The sequence below is a fragment of the Malurus melanocephalus genome, unplaced genomic scaffold (assembly GCF_030028575.1).
Source record: "Malurus melanocephalus ecotype Western Australia unplaced genomic scaffold, MMel_1.1 scaffold_29, whole genome shotgun sequence".
NCBI lineage: Eukaryota > Metazoa > Chordata > Aves > Passeriformes > Maluridae > Malurus > Malurus melanocephalus.
The window spans coordinates 3,327,449-3,349,547 of record NW_026623261.1 but is presented as its reverse complement, the minus strand read 5'-3'; the positions used below and the strand labels follow the sequence as shown (position 1 = coordinate 3,349,547).

Sequence of the window (22,099 nt, the reverse complement as noted above, 5' to 3'; positions counted from 1 at the left end):
AAAAAAAAAAACAAACACACAAACAAACAAAAGCAGGAAGATCAGCCAAACAAGTCCTCCCACTCTCAGTGGCAAACTGACTGCTGAAATGACAAGAACTCTTTTTCATACTGGACTTTACAGAGCAACTTTTCAGATCCTGGTCCTTCCTCTATGTAGCATTTATTTTTCCATGTYCTTCCCTTTCTACTACATGCTTATTTAAATATTATTTAAAAAAAAAMCCCAAAGCTATGTAAAACAATGCATTGAGCCTTTTTCTCATAGCTGCATGGCTTACAAAAGGTAAATTCCTCTTTATACAGAGGAGTATAAGCTTACAGACTCCATGCATAAAAATCTAAAGTCCTTTCTCTGCAGATTGTCTATGTACTTTTAGTTGAGGAGAGGGTACTGATAGTGAAATGTTAAACTGCAAAGAAAAACAAGTAATCTGCTTTTGGGGTTTTTTTTGGTTGGTTGTTTTTTTTTTWWAMWYATCACTATTCTGAACCCAAATCTCTTCGACTTTGCACTGTACAAATCCATTGTGAATGCCCGTGCAAGAATTACAGAAAGATTTAAGGGTTTTCCAGGCCTGTATTCCACAGTAAATCGGATTATAAAAAAAATATAGATAAAGCACTGGAATGCAAGTCTTTTTCCATTTTATGCAAAGTAGTGATTCAAGAATTGAATCACTTGAATCACAGATTCCAAGGATTTGCTGGTGGAGGCCAAACCTGTATGGAGATTGAAGGAAAAAACAGACAACAACAACAAAAAAAGAGAAAAGAAAATGCCTGGAYGAAGAAGCCACTGGAATTCAGCAACTCATAGGTTAAAACTACTCTTGCCATTGCAGTGGCAAACCTTAGTCATGCTAGAGAGCAGTTGTGGTTGTCATTATGTGTATGAGAGAATTACACYGAGAGAATGAAAACTCATGTACTGAATTAAAAGTGTAAACTGCAAAYTCTCTGCTTTCCAAGAGAGGAAATCACTAAGTCCTTCCTGCTTAATTTATCTTTCAGGAATGTAACATATAAAAAGAGGTCATAAGATCTTCTTCATCCTCAGCATGTTAGAGCTTGAGTATAATGCATTGGTCATCAGCATGTAGGAACTCCAGCAGCACCAAGTACCAGGGGGGGCTACACATTTTTCAAACATCAGTGCAAACTCTGAGGGGTCTTTTTGTGTGAGAATGAAATCTCTTTGGCGCTTGGGCAGGGGATGAAATTTGTGAGAAAGACAAAGATGAAGAGAAAAATAGATGTATTTTATAAAACATAGAACAAATTCTAAAACCCTTTATCTAAGCCATTTCTCATTTGTGACTATGGGAAAGATGACAAGATGACCATATGGTCAGCTCCTGCCATCCCCTTATGTTAATACACTTACCAGTATTAGCCAGAATTACAAATTTAATAATCATCAACAACTCTGCTCTCATTTACATTCAGTGCACCATCCCTACCTTGTAGGACCAGACACTTTTCTCTAACATTTTGTGAGGCTCATCCCCCAAAGTATATTTGGGAAAAAGAAACCAACAGCTAAACCAGCTGAATCCTTTGGAATTTTTATCCTCCTGTCTATGACTGAAAAGCTGGGATCAATAACACTAATGCACCTYCTGACCTCATAGCACATATTGGAAATAATGTTTTAAAAAGAAAATATTCACTGATGGGGTTAGCAACACCACACTGATCAGAAATAGTTAAGATTTGCATCTCTCACAATCATCAAGAAAAGCCACCCTATGAGATGGGGTTACAGCTGGGCAAACAGACAGATGAGCCCTGTGCCTGAGTAAAATGGCTGCTGATTACTTACTATTCTATAGGGAATTAAATACTTTTTTCTATTTTAAATATTCAGTCACTGAGTGCAAATTAAACAAAATGAGGGCTACAGCAAAGCATTTTCAAGTTTTTCAGCCTCCCAGTGCTGAAAGCTCATAGCCTTGATAAATTCTTGTCACATCTCTTCCACCCTTCTGCAAAACGAGAAAAATTATAACACACCTCAAGGCAGACAATGCTACACATAGATTTTTAGGGTGGTTTAGTTCACTTAATACTATGCAATGCTCTGAAACCTTTCAGCAATGCAAACACAGGTCCTGAGAGTTGAGTTGTAATCAGAAAATTGCTTGTTCTGCAGAAACGGAAAAACGATTTGATGGCAGCAACTCTTTTCAAAGATAGAAGTTTCTCAGTAATCTGTAATTTTGCAGCAATTTACTATAAAAGTCAGGATATCTGCGACTACAAACAGTAAATGAAAATTGCTATCTGATCTAGCAAGATATTGCTCATGTCTGAGAGGGTGCTGAGAGGTCCCAGACCTCCCTTGCATTCAGCAGATGGCAACGGTGCTCAGGACCTTACAGGATTAGCCCTTAATTCAAAATCGAATCCTCTAATAGTGCTATGCCACCATGGACACAGCATGAAGTAAAAAAATGAAAATGATGTTGAGAAAGAAAGGTCAACGAGAAAAAAAAAAGAACATCGATATATAATTTGCTGCTAATGTATTAAAACAATTATAGTAGTTATGTCACCTAACCACCAAGGCACCAAGAAATCAATGCACAAAGGAATAAAGAGCAAGACATTTATTTCTGACATTAGGTTAGAAAACTAAAATATACAAGGGCAAGATATTTAACTTGTACAACCACATTTTTTGTYAGAGCACAAAAGTCAGAACTAGGAATCCTTTCTAAGGTCATTTCCCAGAAATTTCTGGCAGTATTTTAACATCTGCAGAATGAATCAAACACATTCTGTCTGGTAAGGTCAAAGATCCTCCTAAAGTTGCATTCCAGTTGCTGCTATCACATGTAATGGAGCAGCTTCTTATTTTGTTGGAGTGACAAAAAGCCCTGAAACCACAGGCAGAGAGCAAATGTCAAACTTGTCCAGCTTTAATGAGACACTAATTTTTCCACATAGAAATCTGAAGCTCTCTTTTTTTCCCCAGGTAGAAGGGAGCCCTYGTGATTCATGTGCAGATATAATGGTCAGGGTTACTTCAAATTATTGGACRAATCTTCTACGCCTTATACATTTCGAAGCATTGGAAATGTTGCCTTTAGCTGTCATCCAAAGATATTGATGCTTTTTGTTAAAAAAGAGCCTTTGACTGGTGCAACTAAAACACTGAAGCTTCCCATGCAGTGCAACTTGACAGTAAATGGAGGTATTTTAATGCTCATGTGAAATGTGAAATGTGAAATCCTCACACAAGCAGAAGGCACACACTCCTTGTTCACATCAGGCATCTCCCGAAGTACTTGAGGAGAAAAACCCATCCTCTCTTTCTATCGATTGATTAAAATAAGCCAGCCAGGCCCGGATTGCCTGGAGCAGCAGGACAGAGGATAAAAGATTTAATGGTTCCCTTTCATCCTTSTGCCTGCAGAGCAGCTGCCTGAGCACAGCCTGCTGTGATGTGCCCTCCTGGGTTTGCACCTCCAGCTCAGGCATTGCCTGACACCGCGGGCGCTGGGGGGGGCGCAGGGAAAGTTGGACAAGCAAGTACAAGGTGAGGTTCTGCTTTTCTGCCTCTGCCTTGCACAGGAGCTTCTCTGCATCAGCACCATCACGCTGGTCCCCAGGTAACCAAGGAGGTGCAATGTCTCCAGCCTGGACACCTCAATGACACAAGCTCCAGGTGCCACTGAGAGCTGTGCCAGCAGCACAGGATGTTTTGTTGCCTGTTGGCAGCACAGCACACGGCTATCCTCCAGCAAAGGACAGCAGTGCACAGAAAGGGACTGTACCATCTCTCCTCTCAGCCACTGRAAGCTTGGTCCTACCAAATGGGTGYWCYAAGGTGCCTTTAGGCTGCTCGAGCCTTTTGCCAGGTCTGCCAGTCCAGCACGCATTCCAGTCTAAAGGGAACTTGAAAATCAGAAATTCACCTTTCCAAAAGTTAACACAAATGAAGATGCACTTAATCTGAAGAATAACCAGGTTTCAAGTTCAGCATGTCTTTGTCACTGCTGAATGACAAAGGAAAATCTACTCCTAGGAAACAGTAATCTTCAAATCTAATATTATAYATAAGCACAAAAATCATCACATCTTCAAAAAATGACTGTGAGTTCCTAATTTCTAGTTCATCTAGATGCTTCAAAACAGTCTGCTTCTCAGTGAWGTTTCTGAGAACATGAGCCCAAATTTTCTGTTCGCAACCCGGAAATAACATATATATATATATATATTTGAAAACTCTTAATTGGCATTATTTTCAAGTTGAGGCTATTAGCTTCAAAAGGCTTTACTTCAAAATCCACAGTATTTGGACAATATCCAGTCCAGCAGATTATGACAACTGCAGCATAGTGAGCAGAATACATTCCATGTTGGTACATGACACAGACAGAGGTCAAACTGCACACAGCAGTGCCCACCTAAAGCTCTGCAGGCCAGGTATCCTGCCTGAAATTGAGTTTGCAGCGTTATCCCCATCACCTGCTACTGACTGCTTTCCACACAACCAGAGGGAGGTCCCTCAGGGGAACAGAAATGTACAGATCCTCTGTACTGTGTATTTTTAAAAGTGTTTAGCAAGAAGCTTTGATCTATTATTTYCCCCCCTACAAGGCAGCAAGGGGAAACTCCTTTGTGCTTCAGCCCAAGGAAGGAGATATAAGGAGGATCTTGTTTGCCCCTGGGAACAAAATTATCATAAATATGCTAAGCAGGGCAAGCTCCCCAACATGTGGCACTGGAGCATGTGCAGTAAACATCACAGCATCTCTTCAGGGAAGCCTAGCACGACAAAGCCTCCACGGGCAAAACGCTCCTGGCTTCTGTAGATTTGACAGAATTGCCTCCAAAGGGAACAATGGCATTTTCATCTGAGCAAGAACTGCTTGATTTGGTCCAAATCTCTGTACAAGATGGGAATAGCAGGCCCTAGACTAATGAACAGACCACACATTTCTTCCAGCATGTGAAAGGTCAAGTGGTGGGATATTTTTGGTGTATTGGCTTGCACACGCTGGGTTAGGGTCTCGCACACACAGCTGTGGCCCACTGTCATGTAACCTCAAAAGCAGAGACTCACTTAATATCTTCTGACATGTGGAGCAAAAGGCCCAGGAACGGTGCTGCATGGCTGGGATGTGCTACAGGCTCTGCTGGGGCAAGGGCAGAGGGGAGGGAGGAATCCATGTGGCAAACCCCACAGGAGACCCAGACAGACAGTGGCACACTGCAGTGTCACCGCTGTGCTGAAGGGTGCCACTTCCAGCAYTTCACCCAGGGTGTACAATACCTCAGGCTGAGGGGCAAACAACTCTCAGACACCTCTGAAATTACTTACACAGTATCTAACAATGCACAGCAGAGGGGGTAGCACGAGGGACACGACATTACAAGAGAACCCAAAAAATCAAACAGGGCCATAAGTGCATCGTACATCTCCACACCTGTATTCCTCCCCACTCCCCGGCACAGCCTCACAGTATAAAACCAGAACAATGAGCACCAGAGCATGCTTAAGGCAGCTGCATTTTGCTTCCCAGTGTTGTCGATGAGTTACAAAAATATCTGGTGTGTTTTATGATGGTGGTGTTAAAATRCATTGTTACACTAATGGTAGACTTATTTATAAGACATAGGTCCTTAAACTATGAACCTGAAATTGTACGTGCTACACTGAGACACTCATATCATTCCAGTGACAGGTTAACAAGCAATTAAAGACAGCTTTTCTCCTTATTATTACAACTTAATGGAAGACAGCAGCAAAAAAAATGCCTTGCACGTAGTCTGCATATGTATTAAGAACATCTAACAACTTCAAACTACTGTGTTTGTCAGTACAACCCTGAGCTGACAGCTCAATGAAAGAAATCACAAAGGTTCTTGCTYGCACTGTTTAAAGATCACACAGGGRTAAGACWCAAGGAACAGATATTATYCAGAGTTCAGSTGCTTGTAAGTATTAAAACACCTGCGTGGGCATATTTTCCTGTGGCAGCTGAACTGTGTTTGTGTGAAATTTGGCTGCTCGTAATACACAGCATCTCAATGCTACACTTTTAAGATGGAACACCGTTATTTTGATAATTTTCAAACTATTTACTCTCATTGGGGAGTTCACTATTAGATCCTTGGTTCAGCTGTACCATAATTACTCAGGGATTTTTATTTGATGGCCTTGCTTATGTCAGGTAAATAATSTGGAAATGCTAAGCAATTATAGATGAAAACACAGTGGGGTAATTTTCTAATGGGTTATATTCACTTTGGCCATTATTTTGGATTTTTAGTGCTATATATTGATTCAGCCACTAAAAAAAAMCAGAAGCAAAACACAACTCTCAGACAGGCATAACTTTGGACTGATATAATCCAGGTTTCTTTCTTTGTATCTTTCTTTTCAAAGTCTTATGAGACTGTGTTTTTCACGCAGACACTGGAAAGCATCTTTATGCAAGAGAKGCACTCTGTATTTCACAGAAAGTGTTCAATTTTTAGCCCTTCATCCAGACAGCCAGCTGTCTCCTGGACTTCACAGGGCACAGAGGAATCTCCTTGGCTGACAGGTAAACCCCACCTTTCTGCACAAGCACACACGAATCTGATGYAATGTTAAGGAAAATGGTAAAAATGCCAAACTGGGATAACAGATAAGCTGTTGTATTAAAAGGTGGCTCTTGGATCATCTGCTCCATGACCACGTTTCACCACTATAACACCTGGCTGTGACTAGCACTCACTGACATCTTTCATTTCTAGAGCTCATTTAGGCCATAAGTGCCCGCACAGTTTCCATAAAAGGTGCTTTATTTTTCCGGTGTACAGAGAACAGGAGGCAGATTTGGGCTCACGAGTGGGGGGAGGTGTCTGCCAAGGCTGAGCACACAAACCCACTGTCACTGCAGACACTCCCAATACTTGTGGCCAACACCCTCAAATGTGAGTCAGATGGTGACCCCACTGCAAATTGCCTTTGCCTATCAGTTTTTGAAACCCTTTCCAAATCAAATAGGCTAACAGCATAATTTCCCCCCCCCCTTTTTTTTTAAATTAAACTGATTTGCTTATTCAATTAGTCATTAAAGGCAATTATAAAAAATTATTTTTTCTTACTAAGAAGCAGTATGGTTTCCACATTTCCACATCCCATTAGCCCATGGGAAATCATCAATTCTGTGATGACAGTCTCCGAGTGCAATCACTTTTCCATGGCTGCAGCCTGGTAAACACTCCTGCTAGGTGCAATAATTCCTACAGCTTCCTTCASGTTACAAAATAGTGAGCATGTATTTATTGTTCCTAAAGAGTGCCTGTCAGAGAAGGTAGAAAAGCATCTTAAAGGAAGACTCTGGGGATTACATACCACCCTTCAGCTAGATGAATACCTCCTATATCAGAACATATATTTAAAGGCGATTTTCCATATCAGTTTTTAGAAACATCACCGATTAGTGCAAATACACAGGAGCTGGAACCAATTCCATTAGGAGCTGCTGTTCTGCAGGAACTGTAGCCCACATCCCAGAAGGACAATGAACTATAATATGCAAGCTCATTTAATCACTGTATCCAATTACAAGGAGGAATAAATCATCGCACACATGCTTATGTCTGAATTTTAAAAAGTAAATAGATCATGAATAGTAAAGCCAAATGCTGTGAATCTCTGGATTCACAGATTAGCAGAGGAAGTGGTGCATTCACTTCCCATTTGAATTTTTTTGTGCTATTTAGAGCTTGATTGTACAGAGCTGTCACTCTCTGCAGCAGGGGACACAAAATTCTGACATTCACCTCCACGGAACTTGGGTATGGTCTAATGACAAGCTTTCCTAGTCTCTCTGCTCTGATGCAAACCCAGGACTCCCCTAAGTCACAGGGGTTCAGAAGAGAAGCTGGCTTTCTTGCCAGCACTACAAATWGCAGCACTCTGGGCAAGTGCTCCTACCCTTTGCTGCAAAGTGCCTCATCCCAGACCTACATGACCATATGCTCCAGGAAGATCTCCATTTGTCAAGAAAACCCAGTACAGCAGTTTCTTGCAAAGCTGATGGCATTTTCATGTTTGCCAGATGCTTTTAAAAAGCTCTTATCAAATATTTATAATTTTTTCTAATCAAGAATATAGTTGTAACTTCCCAAATTACRTCTTACTAACCTTGACTCCCTGAACAAATTTCTTATCCATTAAACTATGATGTTATATCAAATGTCCTATGGCCCATTTGCATGTCAAAACCCTCACTTCAGAAGAGAGATTAGAGTCTCATTAATAATAACATGATCTGTAGTCACATATCAGAGAAAAAAAAAAAAAAAAAACAGTTCAAAATATTCACATAAGTTGCACAAGCAGCCCATGACATATTTGGCTGCAGAGATGGGCCATCAGRCTGGAGACTGTAACAAATTTTCCCTCAAGCCAGTGATCCTCCACACATCTCAGGAAAATGGCTTCTTGCTGCTTTGCAATGGGGGAAGCCCAATTTCAGCTGGCAGAGACCTTCCCGTGCCTGCAGGTTTAGACTTTGCTTGTCCAACATCCCAACATCCCTGATCACATCCCAACATCTCCTTGCTTYGGGGCTCCTGCCCACAGCAAACACCAGCGATCCCACGATGGCAATGGCTCTCCAGGGTGTCACAGTTACCTGGGAAAGGGCTCCATGCTCATTGTCCAGCATGGCCAGAGTCTCACAGGTGTTTGCAAGCTGCTGCAGGAGCCCTACAGTGTGGTCACAAGGGGAGAAAGGAGGAAGAGGCAGTGTCCCTTTGCTTCCCTGGCCCTSCTCCAGGGACACCCAGGGGAGAGGACAGCGAGGAGCCCACAGTGTGTCCAGGGCTGCCTCCTTGCAGCAGGCTGGGCTCCAGCAGCCCAGAGGACCTGTTTGTCCATCCTAAAAACTCCTGGGCTGCCTCTTTGCTCAGTGCCTGTGCAGCTGAAGGGGAAGWGAGGAGGCATTTTGCCTGCTGGAAGTGGGGTGCATGTGTGTGCTGGATTGCCAGATCATCCTATTGAAGCCTCCCTGCCACGGCTTGCTGGCAGTACCAYGATGGAAATTTTCCACCTGCCTGTTACAGAGTTAAACTCCACAGACTACACAGATAAACAGCTAACTTCCACGGACAGTAAGAGGAGAAGCTGTAGTCACTTTAATAGGCAAAAAGTTTGCATTTGCCCATTCTTGGTGGTTTTCAGGCTTTGGGGCAAAGCTACATGGCCACTGCTGCTTTAAGGCTTTGAATGAAAACCCTTTGACAAAGGGATCTGACAAACGCTATTTGTTTGTGGTTGTTTTTCACTGTTGTTTGTTTGCTTCCAGCTTGTGGCTGTGCATCCCCCATGATGTTACCAACAGTATCAACAAACAAAATCCCATGGACAAGGCTCCTGTCCATGACAAGGGAATGAAATCCAACAAGGGATTCATTATTGCATTGATGCCGGCGCTCTGAATTCATGGCTGGGAAAGAACAAAACCAGGATCTGGCTTTCTGGTTTTAACTGCAGTGGTTCCTAGAGAGAGGTCAACCAGGCCTAAATTCCAAGAAATTGATGTGGAGAGCATTAAAGAAAGGCTGCTTGTGGAATTGGCAGAGCCTTGTGGGCAGCGAGAGGAGGAGGGATAATGGTAGGAAGGGGATGCAAGGTGTAGAAAAAAGAAAAAAAGAAAGAAACTGAAAAGCAATAAAACATGAGGTATAAAAGCTTCTAGCAGGCCCAAGTCAGACAGCATGATTTCCCCATGATTACATCTCTCATTCTGGCAATTTATGTATCCATCAAAACTCAAGTTCAAGCAAAGGAATAAAATCCCAATCCATGCCAAATGTCATCACAAGAAAACCAAAGTTTTTTATTATTAGCTTCCATCAAAATTAGATCCATCCATGGTACCACTTTATTTACGTTCACCTATTTTCCCCAAACCCTCACCCCAAAATGAGTTTGCATTCGGTGTCCTTGTAGCCATCACACTTCCACTTCAGAAAGAGAGCACAATTTTGGTTTTGGAGGGATCTCACAAGCATTTCTGAACTAAGACAAGGTCATCTCATGATCTCAGCCTGGCTTGGGACAGAGTGGTGTCAGCTGCTGCCACAGCTACAGCTCACATCAGTATTTTCCACCTCATCTAAAAGAGGAAAAGTAATGTACWTTATTGCAGTAAGTGATGATATTCTGAAAAGCTCTTTCTATCAGTGCCAGCGATACTCCACAAGGGTAATCGACATCTCATGAAATCCTTTGGCTGTCAGAGTGCTGTAATTCTACTCCTATTTCAAATCTTTGAAAGGATCAAAATTGACTTCAAAAAAACAAGCAGGACTGTCTCCAATGCCAACTACACAGACTCTCCTAAAAGGTGTTATACACCCCCAGTAATACCAAACTGGATCAAACCTTTCCCTCTAAAACAAGAAAAAGCAATTTAAAGCCTGCATTATTGAGCTTTACCAATTGCAGTTAATGCACAGGGCTTCTGAATCTATGCCCAGCACATTCTGCTCCGTTATCTCTTTTCTTTAAACAGGCCCCTCTGCTCTCATAGAAGTATTCCTACTACAACCATCTATTCCTACAACTAACACCCAATCTTCTCCCTCACCCGCTACAGTCAAAACCCAGCAAAACATCACAAACCACAGCAGAACACCCTGCCAACCTCTTCCAGCATGCAGCAAAACACACATTGGCATAGAGCAGAAATGACAGCAGCTGCTAATTCTCCCTTTCCCTTGAACATGCTAGAGAAGGCAGCAGCCACTGCTAGGACAGGGCAGAGCCTGGCTCTGCTGCACCTGGAAACCCAGAGTGTGCTGGCACCASTTTGCCAATGCCCCCGACACTTTCTCAAGCAATTGTGTTTATTCAGCTACACAGCAAGCAGAGGCATTCCGTGCTGTAATGCAGCCCAGGGTTCCCAGCTATTAAGGGAGGTCTTAAGAGCCCACAAAAAGCCCACTGGGAAATAGGCAGAAATCTATACCAATTAATGGCTCACAAATAGGTCTTGGGTTGTGGCTTTTTGTTCTTAATCTCCCCGGGTGACCTCTGAGCCCAGGRATTTRCAGAAAGCGGTARAGTGGGAAAGAAAAGGGCTGCATCRGTACACTGTACAACCAAGCATCACYTAACAGCAGTAACRGGGAGCATGGCAGGGAGCTCAGTGAAGTGCCAATAACTGTAGTTTGGCTACAGCCAAACCCAGTCCCACTCTTGCTCACAAAAAGACCAAGGCTGCTACTTCCATAGTACTGTGAAACTGTTTGAACTCRGGGCATGTTAAGAAGGATTGCGGGGGAAGGAGGAATTAACAGCATGAGAGTAAATTTAGTTCACAAGAGGGAAAAAAGCCGCTTTGAAGAACAGATTTCTTTCAGATTCTTAATACACAGCCTCAAAGCACAGGTCTGCAGTGAATCCATCCTTCCACCCTGTGGGCGGGGAATGAAGGCGCTCTTTATATTCCTCACAAAATGCTAATCTCACAAGAAAATCATTGTATTATAGCAACTTGGAGCACTGGAAACACTGGAATTCAAACYCTGAAGACAGTGCATGAACTGTATTCTTTGGAGTCAGAGATGCAGCAAGCATGTCCAGATACAGTTTTATGTTTTCAGCATTCTTACACAAAAATTCCTCCATTCCATAAAAGTTTAAAAAAAATTAAAAAGCCTAAATTTCAGAGTACCATCTCCAAGTTTTACAAGGATACAGATTCTACTTTCAGGAAGAAGAGTTTTGCTGTTTCCTATGAACAAGCTTCCAACTTAACCATCACCCTAAGTGCTAATAGCAATACAGGAGTCATTGGTGTACAAACTCTCCTACTTAGGTCAACAGCTGGGGAATCTCAGTGTGATCCAAAAGCAACACAAAAAGAGAGTACCTGGATGAYAGTGTCCAGTTTTTCAACAGCTTGCAGATCAGGGTTTGAGAGCAAAAAGCCTTAAGAAGGAAGGAGTACAGCACTGAGAGGTGGAAAGGATAATTGGGGGACCTGTGGTGAAGGGCCCACGTTTGGGGTTCCCGAAGGACAGGGTTGTCTGTGGCACCCACTGAAGGAACAGGATGTGCAGACACCCTGCACACTTCATAAGAAGCACATATTTCAGTTTTGCAGTTTTACAGCTCCAGTTCCAGTTCCTACTCTCACAGCTAACTGACCTGCCAGCCCACACACCATCTGTTGCTACTCCTCTTACAAATCAGGTCCCACTTTACTAGAAACAGCCCTTTTTAGATAACTCTACATGTTTTATAGTCAGCTTCAGTGAGCCACATTCTGGGAAAATGTGAAGACAGGGCTGTGTCTGGGGGCTCAGAGGATCTAGAAAGTTGTGTCAGCTTCACARCAGAGGTTGTCCTCTCCCTTCATGTATTTCATTCTTGGTGGTTTGATCAAATTGCTGCAGGGCARTGGATCTCTGGCAGACAGAAGTCAGCAAGGGTTACCACAGTTTAGRTYCATTTCAGAATTTGGCTATRRCTTTSTKCTAAGCTGATKTTGACTTGTTTTGGTGYTCTTATGGCTGACAAGGGGCAGCARGACATTAGTTGYAACAGAAGGGAGCTGTCCTGCTTCATCTCCAGACCCACAGCAGTGGAACTGACCTAACCYCCAGTGTGGCATTAGAGCCAGGCAGGGACCAGCCCAGAGGCTGGCATACACGGATCTAACATGACAGGTCTCTTGGTGAGAGAGATTTCTCTGGCATGACCCCTGTGCAGTGAGATAGTTTTCCCCTTCAACTTCGTGGCTTCCAGTCCCAACCTTCTGACCTGGGAACACGATTTATTTCTGCTGCATTTGACACTGACCAGCCACGCTCAAGTGATTAGAAAAGGATTCACACTAAAGGAGAAACTAAGAGGCAACCTCTGCCGTTCTTTTTACCACTAAAATACAAGACTTTTTATAAAATCTTCCAAATATTTTTTATCTCTTCCACACACTTCTTGGCTTAGCACCACCAGACAATTAAGAATTATCAAAAGCACCATTCTGGGAAAAGTTTTATAGAAACACTTTTCAAATATACAAACATGTCCCTTTATGGCCTCAGTTACTTAGTGCATCTGTTAATTTTATATATATATACATTACCATATATAATTTCATATATCTGAAACACTCCATTGATTTGATAGTTATATCACCTAGACTTCTAATGCCATGAGAGCAAAAGGAATGTTACAAATAACTGATTAAATGTCTTTATAGTTACATCTCCAGCAACCAYACCAAATTCCCAGTCTCATAGCAGCTTATCTTCCAGGWACCTCATCAAAATGCTTGTACCACMCAGGCCTATTTTGCAGTACAACAAATGAACATATCCTGCCTTTTTCAACTTAAAAGCCTTTTCCACTGACAAAGGAAAATAATTTTTACCCTTAAAAATGTTCTCCTGATAGACCTGCACTTACTTATTCTTTTCTGCTTAAACAACTAAGATAATCAAAAATCCTGATATTGTCTACAGTGCACATCTTCATAATAAATGGTTTCAGACTGGGCTTGCATGACAGCTCCTTATCACTTTCTCACACGGCAAAAAGGTGACAACTAGCAATAATGAATCACAGAATTACAGGGAAAAGACTGAAAAACTGAGAATTATATGATCCAATTGGCTGTCACATAGAATGGGTAGCTTTTTCTTCTGAAAATTTGACTCAAACATTAAAACATAAAAAAGAACATTTAACACCTGGGGMTCTACCAGGTTTTCTTGCACTGAGTACGAAAAATGTATTTAGGGTCTGCAGTGCACAATGTGCCTTGCTGCTCCTGAACACACCAAAACCATGTGTTTCTCTTTTACCTTCACCTCAGTTACTTTCTTTCCCTGAAAGAACTAACTTGCTAAGTCTGCCTATAGAATAAAAGTATTTGTGGTGATGAACTGAAAAATTGCCATCTGTATCTAAAAAAACAGCCCTGATCATGAATAGGGATGTTTACCATTCCCYCTTGTTGATCCTAGTTTCCCAGTCATTGGATATAATGGTGAGACAATTCAGGAGCAGCATTCCCAGACTCTGCCTTTCCAAAAGTTTGCYCAAACAAGTTTTAGTGCCCAAGTGCAAATAAACCCTTTTCAGGCTCCATGTCCACATTTCTCAGAAAAAATCTGTCTGAACTCCTGACACAGGAGAGCATCTCAGTATTCCCCTCACTGGCAATTCCCATCAGCTTTGGCACTGCAGCATGAGACAGACTGTCTGCAGTGAATCCCAGACATGGTGCTCCTTCTGCAAGCTGATTCAGTTCCCTACTGTGACAAAAAATAATCCTATCAAAGGGGAAAAAAATATAAGATACCTAAATCTACTTGGCACAAGGTCAAGCCAAGTACAGCAGAGGAGATGGGGTAACATGGCAATGGGGGACAGGTAGAGGATGTCAGACCTTCCCAGTTCAGCAGAAGCCACTGCTGGCAGCCTCAGTCCCAGCTTCACGCTATCCCCAGAGCTCCTGCTTCTCTCATCCCAGTTTCACATCCCACCATGCCATTTGCAAAGCCATTCAGCAGGAAACTCTTCACGCTCTGCTGCCAGCTGAACTGATAACTCRCTCAGTTGTGCCACTTATCATACTACAATCTTAGATTCTGAKTAATTCTTTCTAAACTGCAACATGCTGCATGCAATACGCTGGGTCAGATCAAAGATCCCCATAAAAAGAACCAGGTCTTTGATAGGGGATGCCCAAGGGAAAAAAAAAGTCAGAAAAAAATAAATACAGAGTTATCTTTCTCAGAYACACCCTCCTATCTTCCAGCAGCAGCCAGTGTAGACTTTCCAGATGGGAAGTTGTATTGACATCACTGCAGTGATGGAATTTTTGCCAGGATTTAACCTAATTTGTTTTTAAACCCTTCCAAACTTTGGCTTTCACAGAATACTCACAACAATGAATTGCACAGTTTAGGTGTGCATTATGACAGAAAATCACTTCTCTTTATTGGTTATAAACCAAATAATTTTGCTGTGTTATGAAACATTTGCCCCATTATGAGAAACAATGAACAATCTTTACATCTCATCCTCCCCACACAATTAATAGTCTTACAGATCCACCATATATCTCCTTTACAAAAGTTGCCTTCCTATGATGACCAGACCTAAACTATTTTATTCTAAGATGTATTTAATCTATAATTCTAATCACCCTTGCTGCCCTTTATTTCATTTTCCACCTTTCTAAGCTGGGGAAGAAGAAGGAATCCTATTATACATTCCACATTTCACAGTTATACAATCGTGTAACTGCAGCTCTTCGTTGGCTTCTTTCCTAATTAGACCAAATACCACTTGCCTTTTTGACCAATGCTGATAAAAAAATTCCAAGAACTATCCACTATCTCCATAGACCTATTTTCTGCATGATAACAGCCAAGTCAGCACCCTGCTGAATACGTATAATAAGAATTTCTTCTTCTCCATGGTATAAAACCACATTACTTTGCATTTTTCAAACTTGGATCCCATCTGCAGTTTTATCCTGCAGTCATACAGATTTTTATTCCTTTCATCTTTCTTCAGCCACAGGGTTGGTTCGAGGAGCCCTCTCCCAACTTATTTTCCCAGTTCTACACTGCCCCATTCTTACCACTTTCACAAGACTATTTTTGAGTTGGATCAGCTTCCTGATCTAGCACAAAAGCTCAAACAGGTAGTCAGAAGCGGGGATAATAGGGTGTACAAGAATATAATCTTGCATGGCTGCTAAAGGTGAAATTATGGCTTTATTTATCAGGAGACCCTCAACCATTCAATAATATCAGCAAATGCTGTTAGCTCAGATTTCATTCTGCACTCTGCACCACCCAGTCTTCAACGGCGAATTCCCTCCATTTTAAACACAGGCAATTTACTCCTACCTTTCATTTTCTGTCTTTCAAGTAATCATCAGTCCTGAAAAGCATCTCCTTCATGATCAAAACGATCTTTAAATTTCTTTCAGGWTTTTTGGCAAGGCACTTTATCAAAAGCATTTTGAAAATATGGATATAAGATACAGCCACACCAGATCATATATATTCTCATGCTCTTTCAAGCCTTTAACAGATCTACAGGACTTTTATAAAATCTTCCACACAAGATCTGAACTGTCTGTCAAAAAAAAAAAWGAAAAATCCTCACATTTTCTTCTCAGTATGCTTCTGTGTGCATTTCTGCCTTCTGCATCTAGTGTACTGATACATAATTTTCCAGCACAAATTCATAACTTCATGCAGAAATTTTGCRTCTAATCATACTCCTGCAAGCAATTCCAGCTGCTAAAGGCACCAGTCCTCCTCTGCTGCTGTCCTCACCTGCTCACCTTCCGCTCCTTGCCACCCTCTCCCGGTGTCACGGGAGCAAACTTAGTGTCACTGACAGATTAAGTGGATCAAGAGACTTATCCATCTTAAAACTAATAATTTAGTATTTTCAGCTTAGTAGGAGCAGCTCCCTGCTTAGGTCTGCTACAGAATCACACAACAGAAGCACAGAGGTGCCAGKGGCAGGAGCGAGTGGCTGGGAAAGGCTGAGCTGCTTCTTTTGACTACAGTAAGAGTTTATGCTGGAATAATGTATTGATGAAGTGACAACCTTATTACTTAGATGTTATCCAAATAGAACCATTTCTTTTAATTGGCATCACATTTTCCACCTTCCTCTGCCACTCGAGCTGCTTTATGTGATAGATTACACACCACTGTTAGGAGTTCAGCAATTTCATATCAGAGTTCCTTTAGAAGTCTTAGGGGAGTAACATCTGATCCTGGTGATTTGTTACTATTCATTTTATTGATTTGTTCTAAACCCACTTCTACTGACAGTCTAATTTGAGATAGCTTAGACTTACTCTGCATAAAGCAATGGTCCTCTGCAAGAGCATCCCCAGGTTCTCTCATATTGAACACTGAGATAAATTTGTATTTTAGCTTTTCTGCTATTCTTGCACTGATGTGCTCTGCTAAACYCTTACTCCCCTCCTATGGACATGGCAGTAATATGCATTTAGCCYACTTATTTTACCAAATTTTCCCAAAACTTCAGGGAAAAGTTTACAGAATCCCTCAAAATTATGACTGACAACATTTCATTACGAAGGACTGTTAAGACGAAGGCATTTATTAGCAGGCATCTATTCTCTCCATCCTAACACCTGGACAGTAGGATCACAAAGTGTTGGGTRAATATTTATTCTCATTGACATCAGTCCACATGCATCAGATACACTCACATTGACTGTGTGGCCATCACAGGAGTACATTTTTCAACACCTTTTAATCATCAGTGAAAAGCACAGTGAGCAAAAGACTGAACAACATCCTTCATAACTAAGAAAYAAAACAAATCAAAAAGCAACCGACCTTTTTTTTCTTGGAATATTAAACAAAGGACAATCTAGAAAAGGCAGAGCTGTATCCCTTTTTCACAACATCATTTAGCAGCTGACTACAGTCTGTTCCTGCAACACAGTACCACTCTCCTCCAAGGTCACACACAGTTCCGCAGAGGGTGTCACTGCCCAACATCACCGCAGCGTCATCGGTGCAGTGTAGGAACAGAATTACTTAAACAAAAGTAACTCTTGCTACACAGCACTTCTAGGACAAATAGACATGGTCTGAAGGTCCCTCCTAGGAGGTACATTACAATCCTAAAGGTAAAACTGCTTCTGTGAGACAGGGGAGAGTTCCTTCTAATCCAAAGATCATGTACAGTCCAGAGAAGGTGGCATAGCATGGTACAAAGGTTACTCCTTTCTTTTCCTACTCCAAAGAAATCCAGACCATACTCACACTTTCCTGTCTCTCTTTTAGCTATGTCATGAGGACTGGTCTTCCTTATAATTCTTCAGACCTTCCATCATTTGCCATCCCAACTTCCACAATGGCATTACAAAAGTGTCACACCTCCCTCCCCCTTGTCACAATCCCTTTCACCCGGTCCACTGCAAAGATACATCAGTTAATACTGACACCACCATGTTGCTCCAATCATACCATTCYTCATTTATTTCCTTTCTCCAGGTCTCCCTTTCAAACTGCCTCTAGTTTCACAAACTAATCCCCTCTCTACTCATTCCCTAAAATGAATCCCACAGTGGGGAGGTAAAAAAGATTATGTTCTACTTCAGCAATGTTGTGCTTAAGCAGCATGAGAGAGGTGACCCAATGGACTGAAGGAAATGGTCTGAGCCATTCAGGAAGGCCTGGAGTAGTAGCAGTGGATGTGATGAGCTCTACATCATTCCAGAGGCTGCCAAACATTGAATGCAAGACAGTAGGTTTGAACAGAGAGCAGTTGGAAGACACTCCAAAGATGACATCAGGATAATATCTGGAAAAGGAAATGCTACTGGCATCCAAGAAATAAAGACTTTGCATAAAAGAATAATGATCCTGAAATAAATGGAGTAGTCAATGGGAAGGGATTAGAGATCCTGAGACACTAAGATTTGGCCTCCTGGAGATTACTTGTTCAAATCCCCACTCTTGATGAGGATTAGCCCAGGAGGTGTGTCTTGCATCTTCCGCCAGGATATTGGCATATTTGAAGCGTATCACTTTGTTCAGTTCTTGAAACCTCAAACTGCACTCCAAAATACATACTGAGCAAACAATTCCCCAGTGATTCCAACACCCTTAGAGATGGCTCRGAAGAGTTGTTACAAAAATTTAAAWTTTCCATYRRTCTCATGGTAGGAAACAAGAACAGTCTCCTTGGGGGCTGGTACCTTAGAGGCTACAATAACTCAGTGAGATGAAAAGTTCCTCCTTTTGAGATGGAAGGCTGGCAAGCCTTTGGTAGTGGCAAGCCCTAATTTAAGGTGATGTCCCAAGAACTTGCATATACTCTCTGACATAGCCATCCCAAAAATCTCTCAGTCATTAAACAATTACTAAACTAAGCCTAAAGAGTCTTGCAAACCTCAGGCTTTTCAGACATCCAGCCTATGGAWGTGACCAGAGCAACAGACCAGTCTAGCTTGCAGATCTCAGTGTCCTATTCAGGTGTCTTCAGCTGCTAAAACAGTGCTCTGTTCTGCCACAGGCACTGGGAGAACTCTTCAGGTTGGGTCTCCACTATTACAGCAGTTTATTAAGCTGAATGCTTAAGGCATCTTGCTGAAGGTTTAGCAGGAGCTGAAGGAAGCCTTGAAGACTGGGCTGAACCTCAGTTAAATTTTTCCCAGATGAGCCCCAAAACTTGYTTTACTCTTTCAGCTGCAAGCAGTATCTGCTGACTTGGGCTAGAAAATGGAGGATGGCGGGGAGCAATCCATGGCACACCACTCAGCCWGGGCARYGWTTGTAAAAGGCAGTGTTCCATGACMACACCAGCCACAGGAGAGSAGATTTTTTTCTTAACAACCATAGAAGGCTGCAGTTATGATTTGGTATACAAAGGATGGGAATGAAAACACACTTCCTTGGGAAGCAGTGCAAAGGGTCAAACAGAACAACAGCCCCCTGTGCACCAGTGAATGTAAGAACAGCCCTTTCTCATGTTCTCTACAGACACAAATAAGGAAACTCATTGGGGGCTGCAGGGAAAGCAAGAGGCCACGGAAGTCATCCTGGAACTGGCAAACAGACAGCAGGAGCAGCAGCTGGGTACAACAACATCGTCCTTTTATGTTCTGCAAAGCTATGCCTGCTAAAACACAAGCCTGCRGGGCTCTGCAACTCAATCGTGCTCTGAGATGGGCCAGATTGGAGCTAGAAAAAATACAAAAACCAGCAAATCCAAACAYACAAACGGCAGAAGGATGCCTTAAGGTCCACACACAAAGCTGTACATATGCACACTCAACATCCCATACTTCCTCATGCCAAATGCCACTGAGTCTGAAAAACAAGCTGATAAAAACCAGGGCATCCTCCTCATAARCCACTGGGAAACATAACTCCTAAAGTCTTTCATTTTGATGAAGTTCTGTATTACCAGATCAATAAAATCAAAAGAAAATGGTATATGAGGAACTATCCTACAGGGAGTGGAGGGCTGCTGRGCAAGGTTTAGCACACATCTTTGTGATGGCAAAAAACTGAAGGCACAGCTACTTTGTTCTCTCCCTGGGATCCAGTTAACCCTGGCTACAGGGCAGAGCCTAATTGTTTCTTTCTAAAGGAGTTAGGATAAGGCAGAGGTGAGGGGAAGCTAATCAACCTTTAAATACTTTACCATCTGCTAACAAGCAAGCAAGTAGTGGTTTAACATTTGCTTTGAGGACAGTTTACCAGCCCCTCAGCGTAACAATAAGACCAGGCTTATGAACAGCCTCTCTGTGATGGAAGGGAGAAAGAGCAAAGAAAAAAAAAAAAAAAGTAGTAGATGGGAGGATGCATACAACAACAAACCTTTATGTAAAGAGTGCTTTCCATTTACAAYACCAAAATATAATGCATATCACTACTGAAAATATCACTGTTTTCCAGCAATATTGTGAGCTTATAAAATAAGATGAAGTAGACTATGAAGACCAGTAGCTGATGTCCCCCGATCTGTGTGTGATAAACATTAATGGGAAAACTTATTCTGGATCCAGTATTTGACCTTAAAAGGCCAAGGAAGGATCCTCACTGCACTGCCTAAGAGCTGGCTCAAGCAAATTACACCCATAACCAGCCAGTGCATCTGTAGAAGGAAAACAATCACAGTATCTCTCAGCTCTAAATATTAATGTCTAGGCAGACAAAAGCAGCACTAGGAACACAGTAACAATATCACTGGCACAYACACTATGTGTTTCTTTGGGGCACTGACACATCAGCACTAGGAATATGCCTATTGTGCCACATTAAACTAATGACTCGTTCTGAGACGTTCCTCTGGGAATTGCAGATGTTATTTATATTTTCAGACATTTAAAAGGATTAAAGTGTGTTTATTGTCAGTAATCTCATTTGTAGAGAAAGATATATACAGGCATCAAGAGTATGCATTTTAACCCTGTTGGGGATGACCAAATGCACAGTGCCATCGGCAGCCACCRACCCTCCTCTCTGGTATTCAGGACCTCTGAAAGTCACCAGCCTGGCCATTTTCATTAAAACTATCTATGAATTGCAGGTTATAGGCACTTCTGATAAACCACTCCATGAGCTCTTGGTGACAGCAAGCTGTGCACATAGCCAAGAGATCCAGCTGAAAATTAAACTGCACGTCAAGTAGCCCGRTTCATATAATAATTGCTCTAGGCTGGAATAAACTAGTCTCTGGTTGAAGACACACGAGCACTGGGCGATACGCTGTGCCCTGGGCTATGAGGAAATTTATAAGCCATTTTTATGAATCAGACATGCCAAAGTACTGGAGTGATGGCAAAACGAGTAGCTGGCCAGGAGCTGAGGTGTACTGCAAGCATCCGGAGGGATACAGGAACAGCTGCAGGCTGCGAGGGATGGCAGCCCTGCCGGCAGAGACACGGGTGCCGTACAAAGCCCGCCGCAGCCTGCGCTACCCCGGCGGCAGCCAGAGCCGAAGGTAAAGCGGCTCAAGTTGCTGCCGAGCGGCTCCGGTACCGCCGGCACTCCCGCCCCGGGGCCGGTGCCGCTCCAACACCTCCCGGCTACCACGCCACCCTCGGGGATTCCTCCCCGCATCGCCCCGGCTGCMCGCCCGGCTGGCAGCGGCTTTCGGCCAGGGGTGCCCGGGAGTGATCCCCGCGTCGCCCCGCTCTGCCGGCACCGGGACCGGCACCTCTCCCCCATTCCCGGCCGCCGCCGCCTCCCCGTYAGGCTCGCTCCTTACCCGTCTCTTTGTCCTGGGCTGCTTCCAGGTGCAGGTCGCTGAGGAGATGCTCCAAAATCTTCTCCGGCGTCCCCGACACCACCACGTATCTGTCGGAAAGCAGAGAGTCCCCGGAGTCATCCTCGGTGGAGGACTGCGAGCGGCTGCTCCACTCGTCCTCCTCGTCCTCCTCGTCGATGTACTTGAAGTAAGGCACGTCGAAGGTGGGCAGCGGCCGCTCCCCGCCGCGGCCCGCCAGCGCCTCGGGCACCCGCACCCTGCCGCTGCCCATGGCGCCCCGCTCCCCGCGCCGCCGCCCGGCCCTAAGCTCCCCCCGCGGGGGCCATCGCCCTGCCGG

The 22,099-nt window shown here is 43.0% G+C and overlaps 1 protein-coding gene across 1 annotated transcript in view; it reads right to left on the bottom strand.

The window, feature by feature from the left end:
- Positions 1-22,099, bottom strand: part of RAPGEF5 (Rap guanine nucleotide exchange factor 5) — a 153,571-nt gene that overhangs the window by 41,148 nt on the left and 90,324 nt on the right. The window contains exon 11 of the mRNA XM_057363632.1: positions 21,763-21,851. Within this exon, the coding sequence (XP_057219615.1) occupies positions 21,763-21,851 (89 nt within the window). The remainder of the gene's footprint in view (positions 1-21,762; positions 21,852-22,099) is intronic.